We start from the raw sequence: 21,160 nt of genomic DNA, 5'->3' as shown, positions 1-21,160 counted from the left end.
TGTATATCTTTATACTGTACTCCATCCATCCATTCGCTACCGCTTTTCCTTTTCAGGGTCGCGGGGGGTGCTGGAGCCAATCCCAGCTGTCATAGGGCGAGAGGCGGAGTACACCCTGGACAGGTCGCCAGTCTGTCGCAGGGCTAACACACAGGGACAGACAACCATTCACACTCACATTCACTCGCACATTCACACCTAGTGGCAATTTGGATTATCCAATTAACCTATCCCCAGAAACTGTACTTCACTAGGAAAATAGGAAATGGGTACAGTGAAGTATTGAGACATTGCAAACATATATGACAATACAGTATACGAGGCAAATACAGAGTTTGTACAATTCTAACAAGCTTAAAAGTCAATATTTAATATGACCATCTTTTACTCAACACAGCCTGAAGTCTCTTAGCTAAGCTTTCTTGTAATTTCTTTCTTTAAATACTCTTCAGGAAAAGTTCTCCAGGCTTCCTGAATTACATCCAAAGCTCTTGTTTGGATATTGGCTCCCTGTTTTATTCATTCTCTGTCAAGATGATCCCACACTTTTCTATCCAGATAAGCTTTCCAGACAATACCAATCAGACACTTTCCAGATGGTATTGATCAAAATTGATCTACATTCATAATTCCATCAATATTGACGAGATCTTCAACACCCTGGCTGAAACCATGACAGAGCCTCCACCGTGTTTGGATTCATCATCATATGAGCTGTTGCCTCTGATTTCAGTCCTGTTCTTGAGAAATCTAACATACCTTAGCCTTTTCTCAATGTTTTCTTGTGTTGAGAATGGCTTCTTGACTGTGATCATTTCTGATGACTCTTCATCGATGGGTCGATGTGTCTCTTGGGTCTCGTTTCAGGTCTTTGCTGGATTTTATTCCCCCTATTTCTTAAGAAAATACAGAGTGTTTTAGGCCTGTCAGGTTTTTTCCTATTTAATCATTTTTTATATCTGCTGTTAACTTTGGCATTTTCCATTGATTCAACTATAGAAATGGGAACAGGTTGCTAATAACAAAAACGTTATTTAAATTTCTGTCATACCGACACAATTCTGGTTCATCCCTTGAATGCCGATGCTTGAACAACTCTAAAATCAGTGTTACTTGGTTCAACAACTGGGTGAGGGGGGGAAAAAAAAAAAAAAAAAAACAGGGAAAAAAAACATTTCTCAAAAAAAAAAAAAAAAAAAAAAGTAGGTAAATCAGCTAAAGCGATAATACAGGATCAAAAGCATGTCAGAGAAAAACAAAATACCTCTTTCATGAACAGTAAATTGTCATCTTCTTAAAGCGCTCTGCTAAACTAGAGCTAATTACACAACCCTCAACAGGGTACTTTACTATTAAAACCTCTCAAGTCAGGGCAACAACTTACATCAACGCCCACATAACTTAAAGGACAACTGCATTCCCAGCAGAGAGAGAGATGAGTAGGAGGAAGATGAGGAGATTGAGACTGAATAAGAGCGCAAGACAGGGAGGAGGAAGAAAGTTGGCAAGAACAAGAAAATAAAACGTGATAACCACAGTAAAAAAAATAGGAGCCTCCAAGTTATTATAGCAACACTGAGCATTTTACACCTGTCCACGGGTTGTATCAGTACTGCTCGGAGGCAATGGCACAGTGGATGTGATGCCGCCTCTAGAGAAATACTTTCAGACTCAGAGACACACACAATGAAACTAATAAGAGAAATAAGAAAATGCAATGTTTCACTTCTATAAACAAATTCCTTGTAGCCAGCAATAACAGGGACATCTCCTACACTTACACAGCTTGGTGTTATTGTGTCCCATGGGCACAGTTAAAGTGTACTATTATTAGGAACTGCAGGCCTGAAAGGAAGAGGGAGAGATTGTCGGAGTGAGATAGAGAAAGAACAAATGGACCATTTATATCAAAGCTTCATAAACACACATGGGGCCTATTGTTACTAAGGCTACCTCTATTAAAAACGAAAACACTATTGTCATCCAACAGCTCATAGATACATGATTACATCCTGTGGCGCCACGCACACTCTCGCGCTCACTCATAAAGAGGAACACATACATCTGTGTACACAGAGAGGACAAATGCATTTGCATAAATCTGTACATAAACACATACGCCCAAGTCATTTCAGTGCTTCCCCTTCACAGATTTAAGCCTAAAATAGCAGAGGCTTAAGGATTTTTTTCTCCACAAGTTACAGGAAAGCGTGTGTGCTGAAGTTGGCTGACGTGTGTGTGAGACGGAGGATATTAGCAAAAGCTCAAAAGTGCATCTATAACATGTGTGTACTGTCTTGTGTGATTGCGTTCGAGTCTGTGTGTGTAAATGCAAACGAGGCTTGCCCGGCTGTAATCCCCGAAGCAAGAGTACGCGTGTGTTAGCGGGTGTGAGAGAGAAAGTGTGTGACCAGTAAGATGGTCGACGGCGTAAGCTTCAGCCTTCACAGCTTAAGCCCCCCTCGCTTTTCTACCCCATAAGGCAAACAGTGGATAGACCACAGGGCTTAGCAGGAGAAAGAGGAGAAGAGGACAATATATGGAAACTAATTCAATTTCAGCCTCTTTGCGCAGCTCTCCGATCTGCAAATACCACCACAGGCTGATGTAAGGAAATGGAAATCTCAACTTATATACTTCAGACTATGGAGTATCTGTAGATTGGAATCCTATATATGCGCACTTCTGCACTTGAGGAGCAGTCATGCAGCTAAATGCCTTCTCCATGTGAGGTTCAGATCCAGCCTCTCAAGCTGTTTCTGCTCCCTCGTTACCTGTCACCGTCTCAATTTTCCTGTATATTACCTAATGAACTTTCCAAACTCACAACTGGTGAGAAACTGGTTATTCTTCTTTTCTCTACAGAAAGGCTGCCTTGCATATTTAGGGGTGCTAGTTTTGTAGAAGTAGGGGTGTGCTCCCTTTCATAGCAACTTTATGTTTTTTCAATTGATTGGTTAAAAGAAGGCATTTTAAGTCATCACCTTTTCTTGGCAAAACACAAACTAAATAATTTACTGATGAATAAAACCAAACAGGTAGATTAATTAATAATGATTTTCATTAGCAGTTGATAAGAAAGAACAAATGTCAGCATCCTTCAGCAATCAGGTGGACTTGCCATAAGTCCAGTTTAATGAACTCCTCATAATCCTCGCTGTTTTTTCCCCAGTGTGCAGGTACTGTTGCAGAGATAACAAACCGTGTTATGAGTTTGATCCTTACCATATAGCCCTTTTCAGACATGGGATACGGTTTGTCTTATAAATATAGCATTCCAGGCAGGCACGTTAAAGTAATAAAACTATTTTATTCAGACAAACAAACAAAAGCACACAAACAAAGATCAAAATACTAATACTGTATTTTACAGTTTGAGATGTTGGTCAACTCATAAACAAGCTTTGTCAAGTCAGAGGCTCCACAACAGCAGGAAAAAACAAGCCTTCAACCTGTCGGGGAACTGTCTTGGGAACATGTGTGGTAGCAGACAAGTAAGGACCACGAGAGCCGTGGACGGAAGCAGATTGAGGAAGAGGTGAGGTGATTGTGACACAAGACAAGAATGAAGTCAGCCGACACTGAGCTACAATTGTCACTGGCTGACCCAAGGACTAGAGACATGTCAGTTGTTCTCTTATTGGACTGGTAAGGCACAGCATCGGTGGAAGCCGCTGTTCTCTGGTGTCTCTAGGGCACGATCCATTGAGCTGCTTTTAAATTCCTTGCATACTGTTCTTGGTAAAATTAACTAAAAAAGTTCAGCCATACCAGGGATTTCCTTGAGCTACATATAACTGTCTCCAGAATGACAATTTCTTTCAGCCTGTGCTTCAAGTCTATTGTGTAATCAAGCCATGAGGTCAAAAAATTTAAATCAAGTTCATCTCTCTGAGTTCCCTCAGATATGCACCCTGACTGGTGACGTCTGCCGGGCCCAGCCTGTTAAGGTTATACTGACCAGAAAACAGAAGGCACCTTAAGAATCCAAGAACAACGAGGTAACAACATTTCAAAGACTAGATAATTACCCAAAAACTAAACACAAACATGAGTCAAACATGCAGAGCTGATTTTTACATGTTAAATGTTAAAGAAACGCATTAGACAGTAACCATTGTTACCATCTACTCCAGTGATTTTCTAACACTTACTAATCACCGAGCAGTTTGTTTCTCTCAAGTATATAAACGTAAATGCAAATAATTGTATGTGCCTCAATTATAATTACACCACAGTCATTTCTCAGACAACTTAAAACATTTATTTAAAACGTTTATACTGTTTAATGAATTGCTTTCAGCATACTGATTTTTGGTGTTCTCTAAAGGGGACTTGAATAAACCTAACAAGCTAAAAAAAATGTTTGTGTAACACCAAGGCATTAAATAACAAAAGTCTCAGGTTAAAAAAATACAGATGTATACTAGCGATCGGGGATAGCAAGATTTCTACTCATGCTAAGCTGCACGCCCAGAAACCGTGAAATGTTTCATACTTGACACACACACACACGCACAGTGGCGATAAAAACAGACAAAGATTGTCTATTGACTCGCTCCCCTTACCAGCCCACATAAATCTGCTGTACTGCTCTGCGCATTTTAATCAGCTGCTCTTAGGGTTACGTTATTTACCTACTGAATGCCAGATAGAGGAGCAAACAAGCTATTACACTATCTAAGTTTACATTACATTATGTTTCACATCACTTAGGCATATATGGTGCTGAACAGCTAAAAAAAGAAACATGGAAAACTAATTCTCGGAGCGAAACAGATGTGACAAAGAAAGAAGGAAGAAAGAAATAAGTGATCTAAGGAATAGTCAGCATAACAGTGTTTGATATCTTTACTGTATCCTTCTGAGGTAAAGCCACATTTAAATACAACTGACGATGATTTTTCTTTAATGCACTGATCCCAGTGTTGTTCTGCAGGTTATGACAAGTTAATCAAAACCACAAATTGTGCAGAAAAATAACATGTTAAACCTGGATTAAGCTTAAAAAGCACGAGAACTCTTGCGTAACAGTATACCCTTACAGCCTCATCATACGATACAGGGGAAGATAACAATCAGATGTATTTTCATCGTCAGTAAGATAGTTTCTGTGCTTTCATGCAAAGTAACCTCACCTTGTAAAAAGCACTACAATACTCTAGGGAGTGAGTGGGTATCAAAATTTGCCCAAAGGCACTGAAAACCTGTTAAAAGTATGCAAACGCTCACACAAAAGCATGTAAACAAGCACAGAGTTGCAAAGATATACACACGCAGCAGTAACGAAGCACACACAGCAATACTTCACTCCTCCGCTCAAGGGGAGGCGCACGCAAGCCCCATCTATCACCGTTCAGCGCGTTTAGAGTAAAGCACCTCAGATGAAAGCGAGCGCTGAAAGATGAATGGAAATAGCAATAAGAGGGGAAAAGAGGAGGAAGGGGTTTGGTCTTGGAACAGGATTGAAGGCAACCCAAAAAAAAAAATAGAAAAGGGGAGAAAAATGTGGATGCATGTTGACTATGTGAGAGCTACGAAGGGGGTGATCAAATAAGAGAATAAGACGCTAAAAACTGAATGACAACAATAATCTCACAAGCTGACAGATGGGTAAATACAGATGGACATAACAATGGAATTCACAACTGAGTAGCTCAATCCCTCACAACACAATCACAAAAGTCTGGATGATGGGCTGTCACTGTCAAGATTTTTTATTAGGGACAGAAGACACTTCCACATGAAGTATTTCCAAAACATTTATAACGATATCCTTGATTTCTAAGCGGCCACTGCTTTAGAGAAGACGTCAGACGGCTACTCTACATGCACGATTTGCCTCAAATTGACCTGAGCTGAAAGTAAACCGATTTAAACGCTGAGTATTTAATCACGTTTCCGTAAAGCTTCACTTTAGCTTCCACTTTCTATCAGCAGTGCAAGAAAAAAAAGTTTGTTCTATAATCACTATTTTTCTGAGAAATATTTAGATTATTCAATATATGAATCACCAAACGCTGTACTGTGTACACAAAAATGAAGAGGATTTGACTTCCATCTCTGAAAGTCTGAAATCATTCCTCCCCCTTCCCAATGTTATACTAGCTCTGCTGGAAGTCCTCTAAAAGCAGACCAAAGCTTCTCCTTTTCTTTCCTCTCACTTGTACCGTCTCCCACAGGTGTCTCGCTCGATCTCGTATTCATACAGATGTACACAGGAGGCCACGACTGACAAAGTAAAGGATCATGGAGAGGTGCGCGGGTGAAGCAGGAGAATTACCATATGTAAGGAAAGGAGGTGCCAAGGTCTCTGTTTCTGTCTTTGGATAATGCAGGTGGGCTACAAGGGACAAGATAAGCACAGACAGATGTACATGCACTAACAGCGTAGACACCATTGAATGCATGCGAATGCAAAACACACAGAGCGTAAGAACAAAAGGAGCACAAAGGCGATGAGCACAGGAGAGAGAGCAGACGAGGCGGTATCGCTGTCGATCCAGGTGTGTTGAAGATACAGTATGGGCCACTGCCAGTGTATGAGTCAGTCAGATGAGGAAGAAAGTGGTGGTGTAGAGATCTGATTAGCACTGGGAGAGTGGCTAAGGGGGTTTTCTCATCAGGATCAGCTTTCAAACCCATGACATAGTGGTACTTTTAATTCAGCAAGGGAAATGGATAAACCAAGACTTCGCCATTCGTGTGCCTATGGGAATAAAGAACTGAGATGGACTTTGGGTTTTTTTGTTTAAAAGGTGTTGTAATATATAATTAGGTCCATAAGTATTAAGACGATGACAACTCTCCATCTGTACACGAAAATCAAACACTCAAGATGTGACTGAAGCGCAGAATTCAAGATGTTTACAAAAGTATTACATTTACTGTTTAGGAATTACAGCAAATTTTAATATATAGTCCACATTTTCAGAGGCTCTAAAATAATTGGATAAACTAAGGGAATTTCAAGTGTAAGGATTCTTTTTCAATGACTGTCTTAATTTACAACAAATAGGCATCACCAAATGTTGGGTTTCCTCCCTGGAGATGCCAGGCCTTTACAGAAGCTGCCTTCAGTTTGTGGGTCTTTTTGGCTTCAGTTTTGTCTTCAGGAACTGAAAAGCATGCTCCACTGGGCTGAGATCAGGTGACTGACTTGGCCATTGAAGAATATCCCGTTTCTTTGCCATGAGAAACTCCTGGGTTGCTTTTGCAGTATGATGTGGGTCATTACCAATTTTCACTATAAAATGTTATCTGATCGGTTTTGCAAAATTTGGCTGGATCCAAGAACTGTACACTTCAGAATTCATTCAAGTCTAATCTTGCCTTCATGTTCCAGAGCTTAACCAGGTGTTTGCACCTTGCTGTAAACATTCTCTATTTACATTTATGACGACATCTCTTTCTCCTCCAGAGTTTTCTTGATTTTGCCAGATGTTGGGTTTTTAAAAAAAAAAAAAAAAACCAAGGAAAGAATTCTGTGATCACTGACCGTCTTTCACACTCGTTGGTGTTGCAGAGCTGGCGAGTCCTTTCCTTCTTTTTACATTCCCGTTGTAACTACCTCTCCAATAATAATTTTGACCTCTCAGTCTAAATGGTCACTTGCTTCAAAGTCTCCTTGGACCTCGCATTGAGAGTTCCAGTGTAGAGATACCAAATGCAAATTCAAAAGCTGGAATTAAATCTAGGTCTTTAATCTTTTTATTTGGCCATTCAATACTGACAGGACACGACTAACCTATTAATGAAATTACAGGTTAGTTAATTGTCCACTTGTGTCTGCCCTTTGAAAATGCAGCATCATGTATAAATATGAATGGGATACTTTTGAAAACCAATTAAAGATTATTTAAAGCTGAAAGCCTCCACTTAAATCACATTGATTATTTAATCTAAAATACAAATCATTGTTGCGCGGAGACAAAATTACAGAAATTGTGTCCATTAGGGCTGTGCGATATCACCAAAATCTCATATCCTGATATTAAGACATCTATCGTCCCGATAACGATATAAATCACAAAAATGTGTGCGAATAGTTCAAAAATAAAGTGGCATGTGTTGTCTGTGAGCCACCTGCATTGCTCTATAGTGAATCACCACATTGTATCTTTCCAGTTGCTAGAAGAAAATGCTTTTTAATATAATCTCTTTTATTAATACTTCCTTTACATTATCTCTAGTGGCTTTAATTGACCCTTCTTTTCTACAAAATCTATAACATGGGAAATTGGCACTTTATAGATAAAGCCTTCTTAAACAGAGGGTCAAGACTCTGAATTGCTTAGAAGGAGCACAGCCTTGAGTCTTGGTTACACTAAATGTATCCCATTATGATTACTCGACTCCAAGAACAAGAGAATACAGCAAATGAGTACCAAGGATCAAGGTAACTAACATACGCAAATGAATTTAAAATAATTAATTTAACGTCAACTTCTTGATTCACCCGTACTATTAAAAGTAAATAAGTTTTACCCAAGATCAACACACATAAAAGCACAACAAGAATCTTGGGGGTTAGCGACAGGGTCTCTGGTTTTTCAGACACTGTCTAAAGCCTTTCACTTCCATTGATGAACATCAATGAGTCACACATTTTCTCTTTTCTATTGGCAGCAAGAACTCTCAATAGCCTTTACATAGTGAACTGTAAATCCCAGAACTGTAAAAAGCCTTGCAAGCTTTATAAAACATTTCAACAAACAAACCATGCCTACATGTTTGAAATATGTTTTTCATTTGGTCTTTACTTGCTCCCAAGATTATTTTAACACTGGCAGCGTTGCAGCTGAAAGAATGAGGCTAATATTGAAATAACAATAAGAATAGGAATAAGAATATAAACACATTAATTTAATGAAAGATATCTTGTAAACTTTTTTCTTTGCCAGCTTTCCTTTTTTCCTTTGGCTGCAACAAATGTGTAGCTTTTAGCCTGGATCATATTGTTAAATTCTTCATATTGGTTTAGGATTATAGCTTTCTGTTCGCCGTTAATCCCTTTAAAAGTAACATGAGAACAGCAAAAATGTCTGAAAAGATTGAAAAGACCATGTGTATGAAGACTAAGTATCCCAAAGAGAAAACCACTTGTAATGCAAGACACAGGAAATCTGAAAAGAACGCTTTAGGATGTTTAATAAAATCTTTCAGTGCCCATTATTTATCATCAATCATAAGTTGTAGGTGTTAGTTGCTGAAAATCACAAACCATATGAAATATGTTAATCAGACAATCCAGGTGTTTAACAAACCTCTATACTGCTTTGATTGCAACCAAAATGTTATTTAGGCTAATTAGTACGATGTTCTTTGATGAATGCCACACAAGATTTGGAAGTTATTTTTTCTTTCCATGGCACTAACTGGGCTTTCAGTAAGATCATTACCCCAAAATGCTCTATCCTCACTTTTTCCATTTACTTCCTCTTCCTCACAAGATAATCTCTGAAACCATCTGCACTGGGAGTAAAATTACATATTGCCAGCTTTTCATTTCTGTCATCTAAACCTGTCTTTTTGTCTCCTTTTATATCTGTTTTCAAAGCTCCTATAAAATCACACAGGAAGCAAAAGCTGGGAGGAAAAAACAGAACACTCAAACGTAAGAGGCTTGTGGACATCTCAAATGCACTCACAGAAGCCATTAATAAAAATAATTAGCGTGGAGATGGGCGGAAAAAAACAGGGGCCAGCTTGGCAGATGTAAAATCTCATTTCTGTGATTTAATTTTTCAGAGGCTGAAGCAGGAAATCCACCAATCATTGTGTTAGAGTACAGAGCTCTAAGAACAGGCATCTCTATCCTGGAAAGAGATAAATGTACACACAAACATAAAAACACACAGACCCTATCAGCAGCCAAAGAGGGCCAGAGGGATCATTAGTGAAGGAAGAAGATCAGATATCGCTAATTCATCTTGGTCAAAAGGATTAGAGACACAAGCAGAGAGAAGGGGATATATACCGGGCGCCTGTGAACATTCCTGGTTTAATGTACTATTGTGATTTTGGAGTCATTAATCAGACACCAGTAGACACACGCCTACATAATGTTTCACTCACTCGCAAATGCAGTTCAGGTTCTAGTTCAGAAAGGTCAAGGTGACTGTTGTTAGTGTAATTCACAGAAATCGTTAGCAAATGGTAGCTCATGTTAGAGATTAACCATTCGAGTCTACAATCTACAACACAAATAATCACGATTATGTTATGGAAGGTTAACGCTTAGTGACGGCAACATTAAGTATTTTCTATATCATTTGTCCCTACTTTGCAGAGAACAGAGAAAACTGTAGTGGTGTGGTGTGGGGCAGTGTGCAGCCTTCCAAATGTAATAGAAGTAGTTCGGTCAGGAAAAAAGCCAAGAGTCGGAGTAATAAATTGTTGACTGTGGTGTTTCTCCAAGTGCAAAATCAAACAGGAAAAGCCTAAAATCCAATTTATAACAAAATTAAATGGCTTGCCAATGGATCCAAGCATCCTGGATCCATTAAGACAAGTGGATCGCACATTCCAAGATGTTGTCCTGTGCGTGTTCGGGCTACTCGTTCTTCTGCACACAATAAGCCTGAAATTATTTATTGTTGTTGACGTTCCAAATTTTATGGAAGAAAACCAATCAAACAAGGAGTCAGCCCAGGGTGCCACACTTGTCACTGTTTTACATGTTCTCCATTTATAATGAAACAAGTGTTTTGGGGCCACATGATCCAACATTAGTGCTGTTATGTATGAAAATCATCTCAAAGCCCGATGAGTTTCTCTCGACTGTGTTGATAAACTTCATGCGCTATAGTTCCAGTTTGACACTCGGGTATATTAAAGTTTCATTTTATAGACATTTTAACAACAATTACCAGCTAAAAACAATTCACAGACGTTGCATTTACATCAAGAAAATCAAATGCCAAAGTTCGATAGACTATAGAAAAATCACCATGGTACTAACAAGCAACAGCTTAGTTTTTTGTGTAATTTCTAATAGCTAGTCAAACTACAGTGAGTTGCAAAACAAAAGAAAACTGAAGAAACAACACTTAAAAGTCAACAGGTGAAAAGCCTAACTATCAAAAAAAAAAAAAAAAAAAAGAACAGACGGCTTGTTATCTTAAGTTTAATACATTTAAGTATCAAAACTAAGAGAACCCCATGTGACAAACAAGCAGAACATCCATTAGTTTATTATCTCATTAGTCCCTTTATGAAATTCCGAACAGGAAATTTGAATAGATGAATTATTCAAACAATAACAAATTAACATAATATAAAAGCAAAAGAAAACAGACAAACCATTGCGGTTGGGAATTATTACAGCTTAAAGTCAAATTAAATTTTTTTTGACGATCAAACTCAGGCTATCATGCATCACACCAAATATTTATTTATTTTTTTGGGGGGAGGGGGGGGGGGGGGGGGGGGGGGCTGGCTTTTGTTACGATACAGATTGTGGGTATTTTGAGCTGCAAAGATAACAGGAAATAGCATAAGTGGTAAAAACCCTTCAGACTCGAGTAACAGTAGATTGGAGAAAGCAGGCACCCAAAGAAAATAGTCGGCTGCGCTGCTGGGAGTGTCATTTGTGCAATTTGAAGGGTGCACACATGCACAAACACAACTAAACAGTGCCACACGAAGAACCAGGATTGCACTCCTGATGCTTCAGTACCGACGAACTCCAACTGTGTATTGTACTGTAGCTGATGAAAAGACTCAAATATTCCGCAAAACATATGGCAGAATGGAATCAAGCAGAGAGGCAAGGTAGTGTAAACAAAATAAAAAGAGGAGATGATGCTACAGGGATATAAAAGAGATATATAACACCTGAGTGTATGCTGAGGATGAAAACACCATGTATGTCCCCCATCAGACAATACAAACAACTCTAATCCACCAACACAAGTAAATGTATAAAAATCCCGAGTAGCCTTTTCATACCTCATATAATGTGCTCTGAAAGACTATTTCTCCAGAAAGCACAATATTTAACCTCTCATATAAGAATTCACAAAAGTCAGCCATCAAGTAACCACCGCATGGTTTGACATTGAGTGGCCTGCCGAGTAATGCTTCTCGGTTTATTTAAAGAGTTTACTTAAAGGTAAATCTCTGGTAAAGCTCTAGTGTTGGTAAATGTGCAGAAGAGCTCCAGCTAACACTGCTTTCTTCTGCTTGAAACTTTTCAATAATATTTTCACTGTTTACAAGTCTCATAAGAGGAAAGCTGTAAAATCAAATGAGTCCTGAATCACAGTGGTGAATGTGGGCAATAATGGAAATGATGATAATGTTGGCGGTTGACTGCAACAAAGGGACAGTGATTGAAAGTATCCTACCGTGGTCTGTAATTTTACAAGACACGAGATAGAGCTCCTTCAAACTTCTCCCCTCCTTGGCAATGATTTCCACACACCTACAAAGAGACACAGAAAAACAATAAATGTTTAAAACATCACCAGAAGCATCTGCGTCGTGTATATTGTGTTTCAATATTCCTTGAGGGCAACACTGCAATGCAATCCTCGATTATGCACACGCACACAGGCACGTCGGATTATTCCACAGTAAAGGTTAAACAGCAGTGCTGCAGGGTCATCTTTTAACACACATATTAATAATTAAATACCTGATCTGATTAAAGAAGTATGCATCAACACAGCCAGAGTGTGTGTGTGTGAATATGTGCATGTGTGTGCCTCTCATACACACATTAGTTGTAGGCCTGCTCACTTCAAAGAGGCATATCTGCATTCAGTCCACTGTCTGATCCCGAAGGACCAACACAGTGTGTGTGAGTGTGTGTGTGTGATAGATAGACAGCATACACTAGAGAGTGCCACGGGGAAGATCAGAGTATCTGTATCAAATGATTCTCTTTAAATGTCTCTAATGAGAGTAGTGCGTGCAACAAGTAGATTTTGATCAACGCATTTGACCCATTAACCTTCAGGAGAAAATGTTTTGATCTTGACGCTGGTGTTCTTTCATGAAAATTTATGAGACAAAACAGACTAGAAGCACATACACATGCATACTGTACAGCTCTCGTGTGTGAAAACAGAGGTGGGAGAGAAATCGTGATGTTCAGCTGACTGTTGCAGGTGAGTTTCAAATCTCAAATACAGAAGTACTAGTATTCTGTAAGAAACTGCTTTACACAAATCTGAACTGGCGACTGGAGGTTACTCCAAAATGCACTCCATGAAAGTCCAGGAGCATGAGTGAGAATCTGAGATTTCTTTCCTTTTGTGCTGTTCATGGCACCTCTTTAATATCTAGCAAAAAGGACTTAAAATACAATAACGGCTTGCATAAGATAGATTTCTTTTGTTTTTTTCTCCACGAAGAATTTAAGGTTGCCCGGTTCATGGATTTCATTTGATGTGTGATATATATAACACCAAACTAATCAAGGAGTAAACAGGTGCTAGAGAGAGAAGTTAAAATGTGTGTTATATTTTTGAAATTCTTATTTCTGAGTGGAGCCAAAGCTGTTAAAATGTGTACTGACCCATCTGCTTTAGTTCACTGGACTCCATCTTTATATTTTGCCTTTTCTATTAAATTTTTGTTGCAGCGGTCCTGTGAGTCTCTCCATGTTATCAGGTTGTCTTTCACCCACTTTTTCACTGTCACTTCGCATCTCTGCCTGTTTATTTTCCTCTTTTCCTCTCTGCTTCTTACTTCATCCCACCTTTCTTGCTTTGTATAGCTACTCTTCTGTATCTCTGTCTGCGACCTACTGTGTGATGGGGATAAAAGAAAACACAGACAAGACCTGTTGAAATTGGCAATTCCTGACTCAAGATTGTGCTGTGGCCAGCCTTAGATTAGAATCAGTTACCGCAGGGTCACAATATCATGCTGTTTGTTCGGGGGCTACAGTATTAGACCTGCTAATAAATTAATGTACTGGGAAGAGCTGGTGAGGAAACGGATAAAAAAGAAAGCAGCAATTGAGGGACTGCGACAAAGGCCGAGGCGAAGTGCATCCTCTGGGAGCTTGTTACACTGTGCCCAGGTCCCCAGGGTTAGAGCAAAAGCAATTAGATCAGACATCAATGAACGCGGGAGGGAGCAGGGAGAGTAACTACAGCAGGAGACATAAGTAGAAATTTCTGTACAGTAGTCGAAGGGCTACATCATGGGAGACTGACAGATCTAAGCAAGTGGGGGAGAAAGAGAAGAAAGACTAAGAGGCCATTAACAAGGCCTGAGTGAGGTGAAATGACAGGAGGTGGGATCGAAAAGAAAACCAAGCAAAACGAAGCAGAGGTGCACGAAGTGATAACCAAGACATGGTTCATGCAACCTGGATGGGCTTCAAGATGCATAAACACCACACAAACACCACGAAGGTCAGCTAGCATTAGCAATCTGATCCTTTTGAACAGCGTACAGACCCCCATAGCTAAAACCCCTCAATGGATATAGTGTTCATGTTTTGACAGAGCACAGGAGCCAATCAGCATGAGTCAGTTGCCGTGATGCAAGCACACAAGTGAGGTTCATAACAGTTTTAAGGGAGTGGCAGGCCTATACATTATTATAGTAAAGATGCAGGTGGGTTTTTAAAAAAAAAAACAGATTGCTTTCTTTTAAAGGCCCCAGGGGGTCAAGCCTAAGTTCTCTGATCTGCAGAGTGTGACAGGACACTGCTGGTGGCTTCAAAGCCTTTCTCCAGCATTGCCCATCTTACTTTTAGTTGTTTATGCAGAAACATGAAAGTGAAAAGCTGAGGTGTTGGCACAGAAAAGACCACTTTGTTGGTACGGAGGACTGAAAATGGATTACTCATATCAAGTGTTACGGGAGTGAAGCTCTCAGAACTGGGACGACATGATAAATATTTGTATTTAGCTGTGTTCTTATTTGCTTCAAGATAGAGTAAAAGTTTTTAGGGAAAGCTGGTCTTATCTGAATTTCCTTGAGAGTTTGTAAGTGCACTTGTTCTTGTTTTTGGCTTACTATATAACCCTAGACTTAATGAGCATGGCATTTGAGAGAGTGATCGTGTCAGCACTCTAAACGAATTCATAGTGATGAAATGCATGCAAATTAGAAGGAAATTCACAAGGAAATCTTTTTACACATTGTTTAGCAGCAAAGTCACCAAGGTTGGCTTTTGTCAGATTTGACAGGTGATTCTCAGACCATTGGTTTTATTCTTTTTCATTTATATAAGAGCTTAATCTAGGGAGAAAAAAAACACTGCCTGATAATGCTGGAAGGAAGGATGCTATATGATAAGGCCTTCTTGCATAATCATTTTGATAAAACATATGAATGCAAACATGAAGCGGAGGAAGACAAGATCATTGCAATGTTGTTGAGAAACTACTGGTAAATGGGGACGAAGGTGGGGTGAAGAAGAGGAAAAGGAAAATGATAATGATTAAAGACGTTTTAGAAAGAAAAACATTAGAAAGACAGAAAGGTGGTGGATATGATGAGGAAAGCAGACAATAGATGTAGAGGTTAGTTGTTGACAGAATGACACAGCTGATGTCAGATGAAGGATTAAGAAAAGCAGTTTGAAACAGAGGTGGACTGATGAAGTGACAGAAAAATCTGGTGATGCGGTGATGATAAAACAGTGTAAGAGGCAAGAAGAGAAATATCACTGAAGAAGAAAATCAAGGAGTAGAAATGATAAGCTAGAAGATAACTTCTTTTACTTTGTACTATATTACTGAGGCAATGATAAGTGAAGAAGAAGCAGACAGACAATGATTCACCACTTATTCAACAAGAGCTGCAGAGGGCTTAAGCCTAACCCATCTGATGCTGCGTGAGAGGCAGGTTAGATTCTGGACATGATGCTAGTCCATCACAAACAGCTCATGCCCTCATGCACACCTACGGCCAATCAAATGAAAGCATGTGTTTGGATTCTAGGAGGAAATGCAGGCCGGACTCAAGAGAACTTGCAAACTCCATACAGAAAGACTTGAGTAAATTGTAAATGGAATGGTACTTTTATAGTACTTTTATAGTACTTTTCTACTCTATTTGAGCACTTAAATGCTTTTTTGCTACGAGTCTCATTCACACATTCGATGATGCGCTTTTTTTTCTTCGCCTAAGCATTTTTATACACTTACAGTCACACTCCAAGGGCCATAGTGCTAACCGCTGTACTTGTGTACCATGAACTGATGAAAATTTTAAAAATGAAATAAATAAATAAATAAATAAATAAAAGAAAGGAAAGCACCAGAAGAAAAGGAGGATGAGGAGGATGACGTTCAAGCATCTTGTATATCGTACAGTTATGCAGCTAGCTAATACACAGCTCCAGGCTATCTGTTCCAATAAAATGACAATAAAATGGTTTCTATGATAACTAGGTACCACATGTGTACACGAGTACACATGTGTACACGAGTAGTGTACACATGGGGTCTCATCAGGGGTCATCAAGATGACCCCTGATGAGACCAAAAGAGGTGAGTCTCATCAGGGGTCATCTTGTAGTTTACGGTCTCTGTAATGCCAGCACAAACAGCTAGAGGTAAACAATTAAAGTGTCCCTCCTTTCTTAATCTTGTTTTTACAGTTAAACCTCAACAGGATCTAACTGTGGTTCAGTGCTTGGAGAACCGGGGAATTGTTAAAGTTTATCATTCGTAAAAGCAAAGTCAGATGCAAAATTTCTATCTAAACTGAATTACTAAATCCATACCACTGGACCTGAAGGAGCAGTGGTATGGATTACTCCAACTCTAAAACATTTTAGATATAACTGTGTTTCCAAGACAGCTAATGCCGCCTGCCAAAGAATGCAGCCTTTCTTCAACTCTAAAATCATAAAAAAATTTAAAAGTTGTTTTTAATGAATACAACACATCTGCTACCTGAAAGAAAGAAAGATGTTATTATCCCATTACTGAGCCAATATGTAGAACTCTCAACGGTAAATAAACAATTTAATTATTTCTCTGAAAACTTAAAGCTCTAGATGGAGCTATATTTGTTTTATACCATCAGGTAAAATATATATTTTGCTCATACTTATTCACGCTTCCTTTGGTATTTTTCCAGAGAGAAAAAAAGAGTTTAACTTACTTATCTTCTGATTAACAAAATTTTCTTTCTAGGATCCTCAGATGTAAATAAGACCCAAAAGTTTGACAGACTATGGAGTACAGATTACGAGGAAAATACTATATATATATATATATATATATATATATATATATATATATATATATATATATATATATATGTGTGTATCTGCAATTTTTATCTTGGAATTAAATTTGCTCAACCATATTTCCCCAACTTGCTCACTACCACTGCAAAGCTGCATTCAGTACGTAGCTCACTGAAAAAAATTAAGACAAAATTAGATTTTAAAGGCTACTGTGTGATGGGTGAGCAGTATTGACTTCTAAAAAAAAAGAAGTTAATAAAAAGATTCTAATCCATCCCATTAAAGGTGTTATTTACAGGGACTAAATGTAATTATTATGATGTGTTATGAAGTGTTTTGTTTTTGTTGTTTTTTTAATCCCAGAGAAGCACTTTCATAACTAAAGCAAAATAATAGAACTGAATTTTAAGAGGTAATAAATCTTATCAATAGTGTACTAAATTTTAGGAAAATGGACTTTGAAGTCAAAGCCAAATCACTGAGGTAGGTTTTTCTTTAGTTTAATTCAAATGGTTTATTAAGACATCAAAGCTGAAAAAATAGTAAAGTACATAACCTGGTATATGGTCATACTGCAGCCCTGACTATTGTTAAAAACAGAAAACTCCAAAGGATGAGCACCTAGAAAATCGCCAGCCAACCAGCACTGTGCCTAAGGACAGCCCTTAATACTGGCTCACTGTTTGATCAAACTTAATCTCTCCTATGAGCATGTTGCCATGGTCATACTCAAATTAGATAACCACAATGCTTATTTATGTCTCTATGCCACACGCTAATTTTTGTTATTTTGTATTTCTGTTGTTAGCTTAGTTTCCATCAAGTTACTGAAAATTAATCCAAACTGAAAATTATAGAGTTTCTTTAGTTACACAACTGTTATTAGTGTCACATCCTTCACTAGGAATTTAAAGCATGTTTTTGTAAGTATGCAGCATTTTTAATTCAACACTCCACTGGTTTCTATTTGTTTAAAATAGGGTAATTTGTCTGTGAAGAATTCTGTGGGCGACTTTCTAACACACCCAGTCTAACCACCTTATTAGGCAATATCCATACACACAGGGCCTACAGCAAGAAGATGCAAAAAAAAAAAAAAGTGGGGATAAAGCAAGTGATGGACAACTTTGTGTGTGTGTGTGTGTGTGTGTGTGTGTGTGTGTGTGTGTGTGTGTGTGTGTGTGTGTCATTACACAGTGAGTTGTTTGCGCTTGTGCAGTTCATGCATATGTCTCTCAGAGGTGAAGCTAATCTTCTTTCATGCAGCACAGCCAGAGGTATCCGAGCAGACAGGCAGCAAGAGGAAGAATAGTAACAATACTTGAGAGAAACAGAGGTCCATATTTATCACAAAGACTGCAGACAGTCTTGCAGCCAAGCAACATGTGTAGTGTTTCTCTTTAGCTAGCCGATCACAATGGAGCAGGAACAAAGACACGGCTGGGAGAATGGCTATAGGTAGGTACACTAGCACAGTGTCGACCAATACAAGCCCTCGTCTCATCCCGTTCCTCACACAACCCACAATTACACGGCTGTCTATACTCACAAAAGAAGCAGGGAAATAGAAATGGCAGATTTTCCAAAGAAGAGTGTGAAAAAGGAAAAAAAAAAAAAGGAGAAAAAACTAAGCATCAAATGTATAAAGAAAAGCAGCTGAAGGTCTAGGGAGAGGTTGAAAACATAAAAAGTAGGAGGAGGAGGTAGCACTGGTGACAGACAAGACTTCAGACTTCCACGGCTGTCTTTAGACTTAATGAAATTGAAGGGCGGAGCAGCAAAGAGGAGGAGAGCGAGGCAAGACATGGTATATACTTGTGTGGAGAACGCTCTTGCAAAATTATTCTTGCTGTAAATTTTCTTTATATCACCAATAAATCCATAAGCACGAGCAAGGAAGCAGGGTTCTGCTTCCACAGGCGATGTGCAGCATTGAGTTTCTGGAATCCTCTATGCACAAAAAAAAAGAAAAAGAATTTTATAATGTTTTTTTCATTGGGTTAGTATCAATTGGTTCAAAGATATCCAATAACTTAAAAGAGCTCCTTAGTAAGCAAATACCTCATATTGAGGAATTGCAACAACAATTTTAAAATGAAGCAATTCAAATTTTATTGAAAATGTTCACTGCTTTTGAAGAGCTGATTTAATATGTGCAGACTGTTCTGTTGCTTAGGCTTTAGTCACACTACAGGTTTAGCTGTCTGTGAGTCATTGCAAGTAGTTTGTTTGCAAGATGATTCTGCACAGCTTTGTTGCAGGCAACCTGTCTCAGTCCAACTCAGACGAGCTGTAATCACTCCCAAAGTGATTGGCAAAGATTTGCAATTAAGGTGTGCAATCTAATTTATTAAAGCAAACATACTGCCAACAATCTGCCAACAATTTGTAATCAGTCTAAGTAAGCTGAGTTCCAACTTAACTGCATTACTAAGTTACTAAGGTTTGCAGCATGAAATTAAGTGCAAACTATGGTAAATTTAACATCGAAAAGCATGCCGTATTTTGCACCCAATGTGTGCAGTAGTTGCCTCTAAGTTAGCAAAACAGGTATAGGTGGATGGCTCAAAGCTGTGAGCACAGTAAAGTTTGGCTCTGTCCTGTAGCTCTTTACTCAGTCTCATGTGTTTAATGTTTAGAGCAGAGTGCAACATACTCCTGCGCTGTAATAATATTGGTATTATTGCAGCCCTGGTATTACTGAAGATGAATACATCTTTTTTTCCTGTTTTACAGTGAGCAGATCAGTACACACTGAAAACATATCTCCCCGTCTTTTCTCAGCAGTGCGCACACAGAGAGCAACATTCATGTGTCTTTCTTTTACTTTCCACAATAGACACTAATACATATATCTGTCAAAATGCATCGAACAGGACTGTGTTAAGGTGTTAGTTAAATATGCAAAATATTCCAAACTGTATGCTTTCTTCTTCAGACACTTGCAATCAAGTGCAAAAGAAAACACAATTGCAACTCTATATAAGCCTCAGCATCTTTGCAATTTAAAAAGGCAGCTGCCATGTCGTCCTTTTGTCTCATCATCATTCTCATCATGTGGTAACATCCCTTAGGTTTTCTGCTAGAATTAGTCGATTCTCTCGTGATCTACAATGCAAAAACACACACCTGGCTGCTTAATGTTTTTGCACCACAAGCTAAAAAAAAAAAAAAGCTTTCTGTCTCACACAGCCAGGCCCATCTTTATTTATTTTTGACAGCTTTTGCAGTCTCCAATGAAAGCCTGTTCTGACCTCTGTGGAAACCTAAGGGAATAAAATATATATTATATAACATTATATTATATAACATTACATCTATCTAAGAGCCATGCAAACCATTTGCCATGACCACAAAGTGTTGCATTTCTTAAAACAATACAAAACACAAACAGCACCACTTTATCTGAGTGCTGCCCATACAATTTATTCATGTGTTTTATTTTAAATGACCAGCAGGACATTTATCGTTACAAACACTGACACCTGCTTTGACAAGAAGTGGAGAGAAAGCCAGTGCTTACTTTATGCAACTTACTTATAACCCCAGCAGGCTCTGTTTCTGATACATCTGAACCTTCTAAAAGCACATTGACATCAGCTAACCTGAATCATCTGTTAGCACAATTCCTCAAAGTCTCTGGATACTCCTTTTCCTTTGTTTTTCTTTTCTCCCCTTTAATGGATCAACACTGATCTCAAACTTGATACGCGGATACAATTGTGTCTATTTGTGTGCATTCGGTGTACGTGTGTGTAAGTTCAAGCCGTCTGAATCAGAGTCTGCTTCAACAATTAGGGCCTGGATGACTTCCCAGACTAGCCTGCCATACCCACTGCTGTGATGAGAATCACATTCCTATTGTGTTCCACTACAGTTAATCATGTTTTCAAACGACTCAACAAAACGGTAGAGCATTCCAGCAGGTTGTCATCGGCCTGCTCAAGAATGTGCCGATGGGATCATAACTGGAGCCATAAATGCCCATCA

The 21,160-nt window shown here is 38.7% G+C and overlaps 2 protein-coding genes across 3 annotated transcripts in view; one reads left to right on the top strand and one right to left on the bottom strand.

Moving 5' to 3' along the window:
- Positions 1-21,160, top strand: part of smyd1b (SET and MYND domain containing 1b) — a 432,389-nt gene that overhangs the window by 177,187 nt on the left and 234,042 nt on the right. The gene's annotated exons all lie outside the window — the stretch shown is intronic.
- The window catches only part of fbxl17 (F-box and leucine-rich repeat protein 17), a 226,453-nt gene that overhangs the window by 62,203 nt on the left and 143,090 nt on the right, over positions 1-21,160 (bottom strand). Inside the window, exon 9 of the mRNA XM_082553439.1 lies at positions 12,351-12,427. Within this exon, the coding sequence (XP_082409565.1) occupies positions 12,351-12,427 (77 nt within the window). The remainder of the gene's footprint in view (positions 1-12,350; positions 12,428-21,160) is intronic.

The sequence above is a fragment of the Aulonocara stuartgranti genome, assembly GCF_965226115.1.
Source record: "Aulonocara stuartgranti genome assembly, chromosome: 12".
Classification (NCBI taxonomy): domain Eukaryota; kingdom Metazoa; phylum Chordata; class Actinopteri; order Cichliformes; family Cichlidae; genus Aulonocara; species Aulonocara stuartgranti.
Note: the sequence above shows the minus strand (reverse complement) of the source record. Positions and strands in the feature narration are given on the sequence as shown.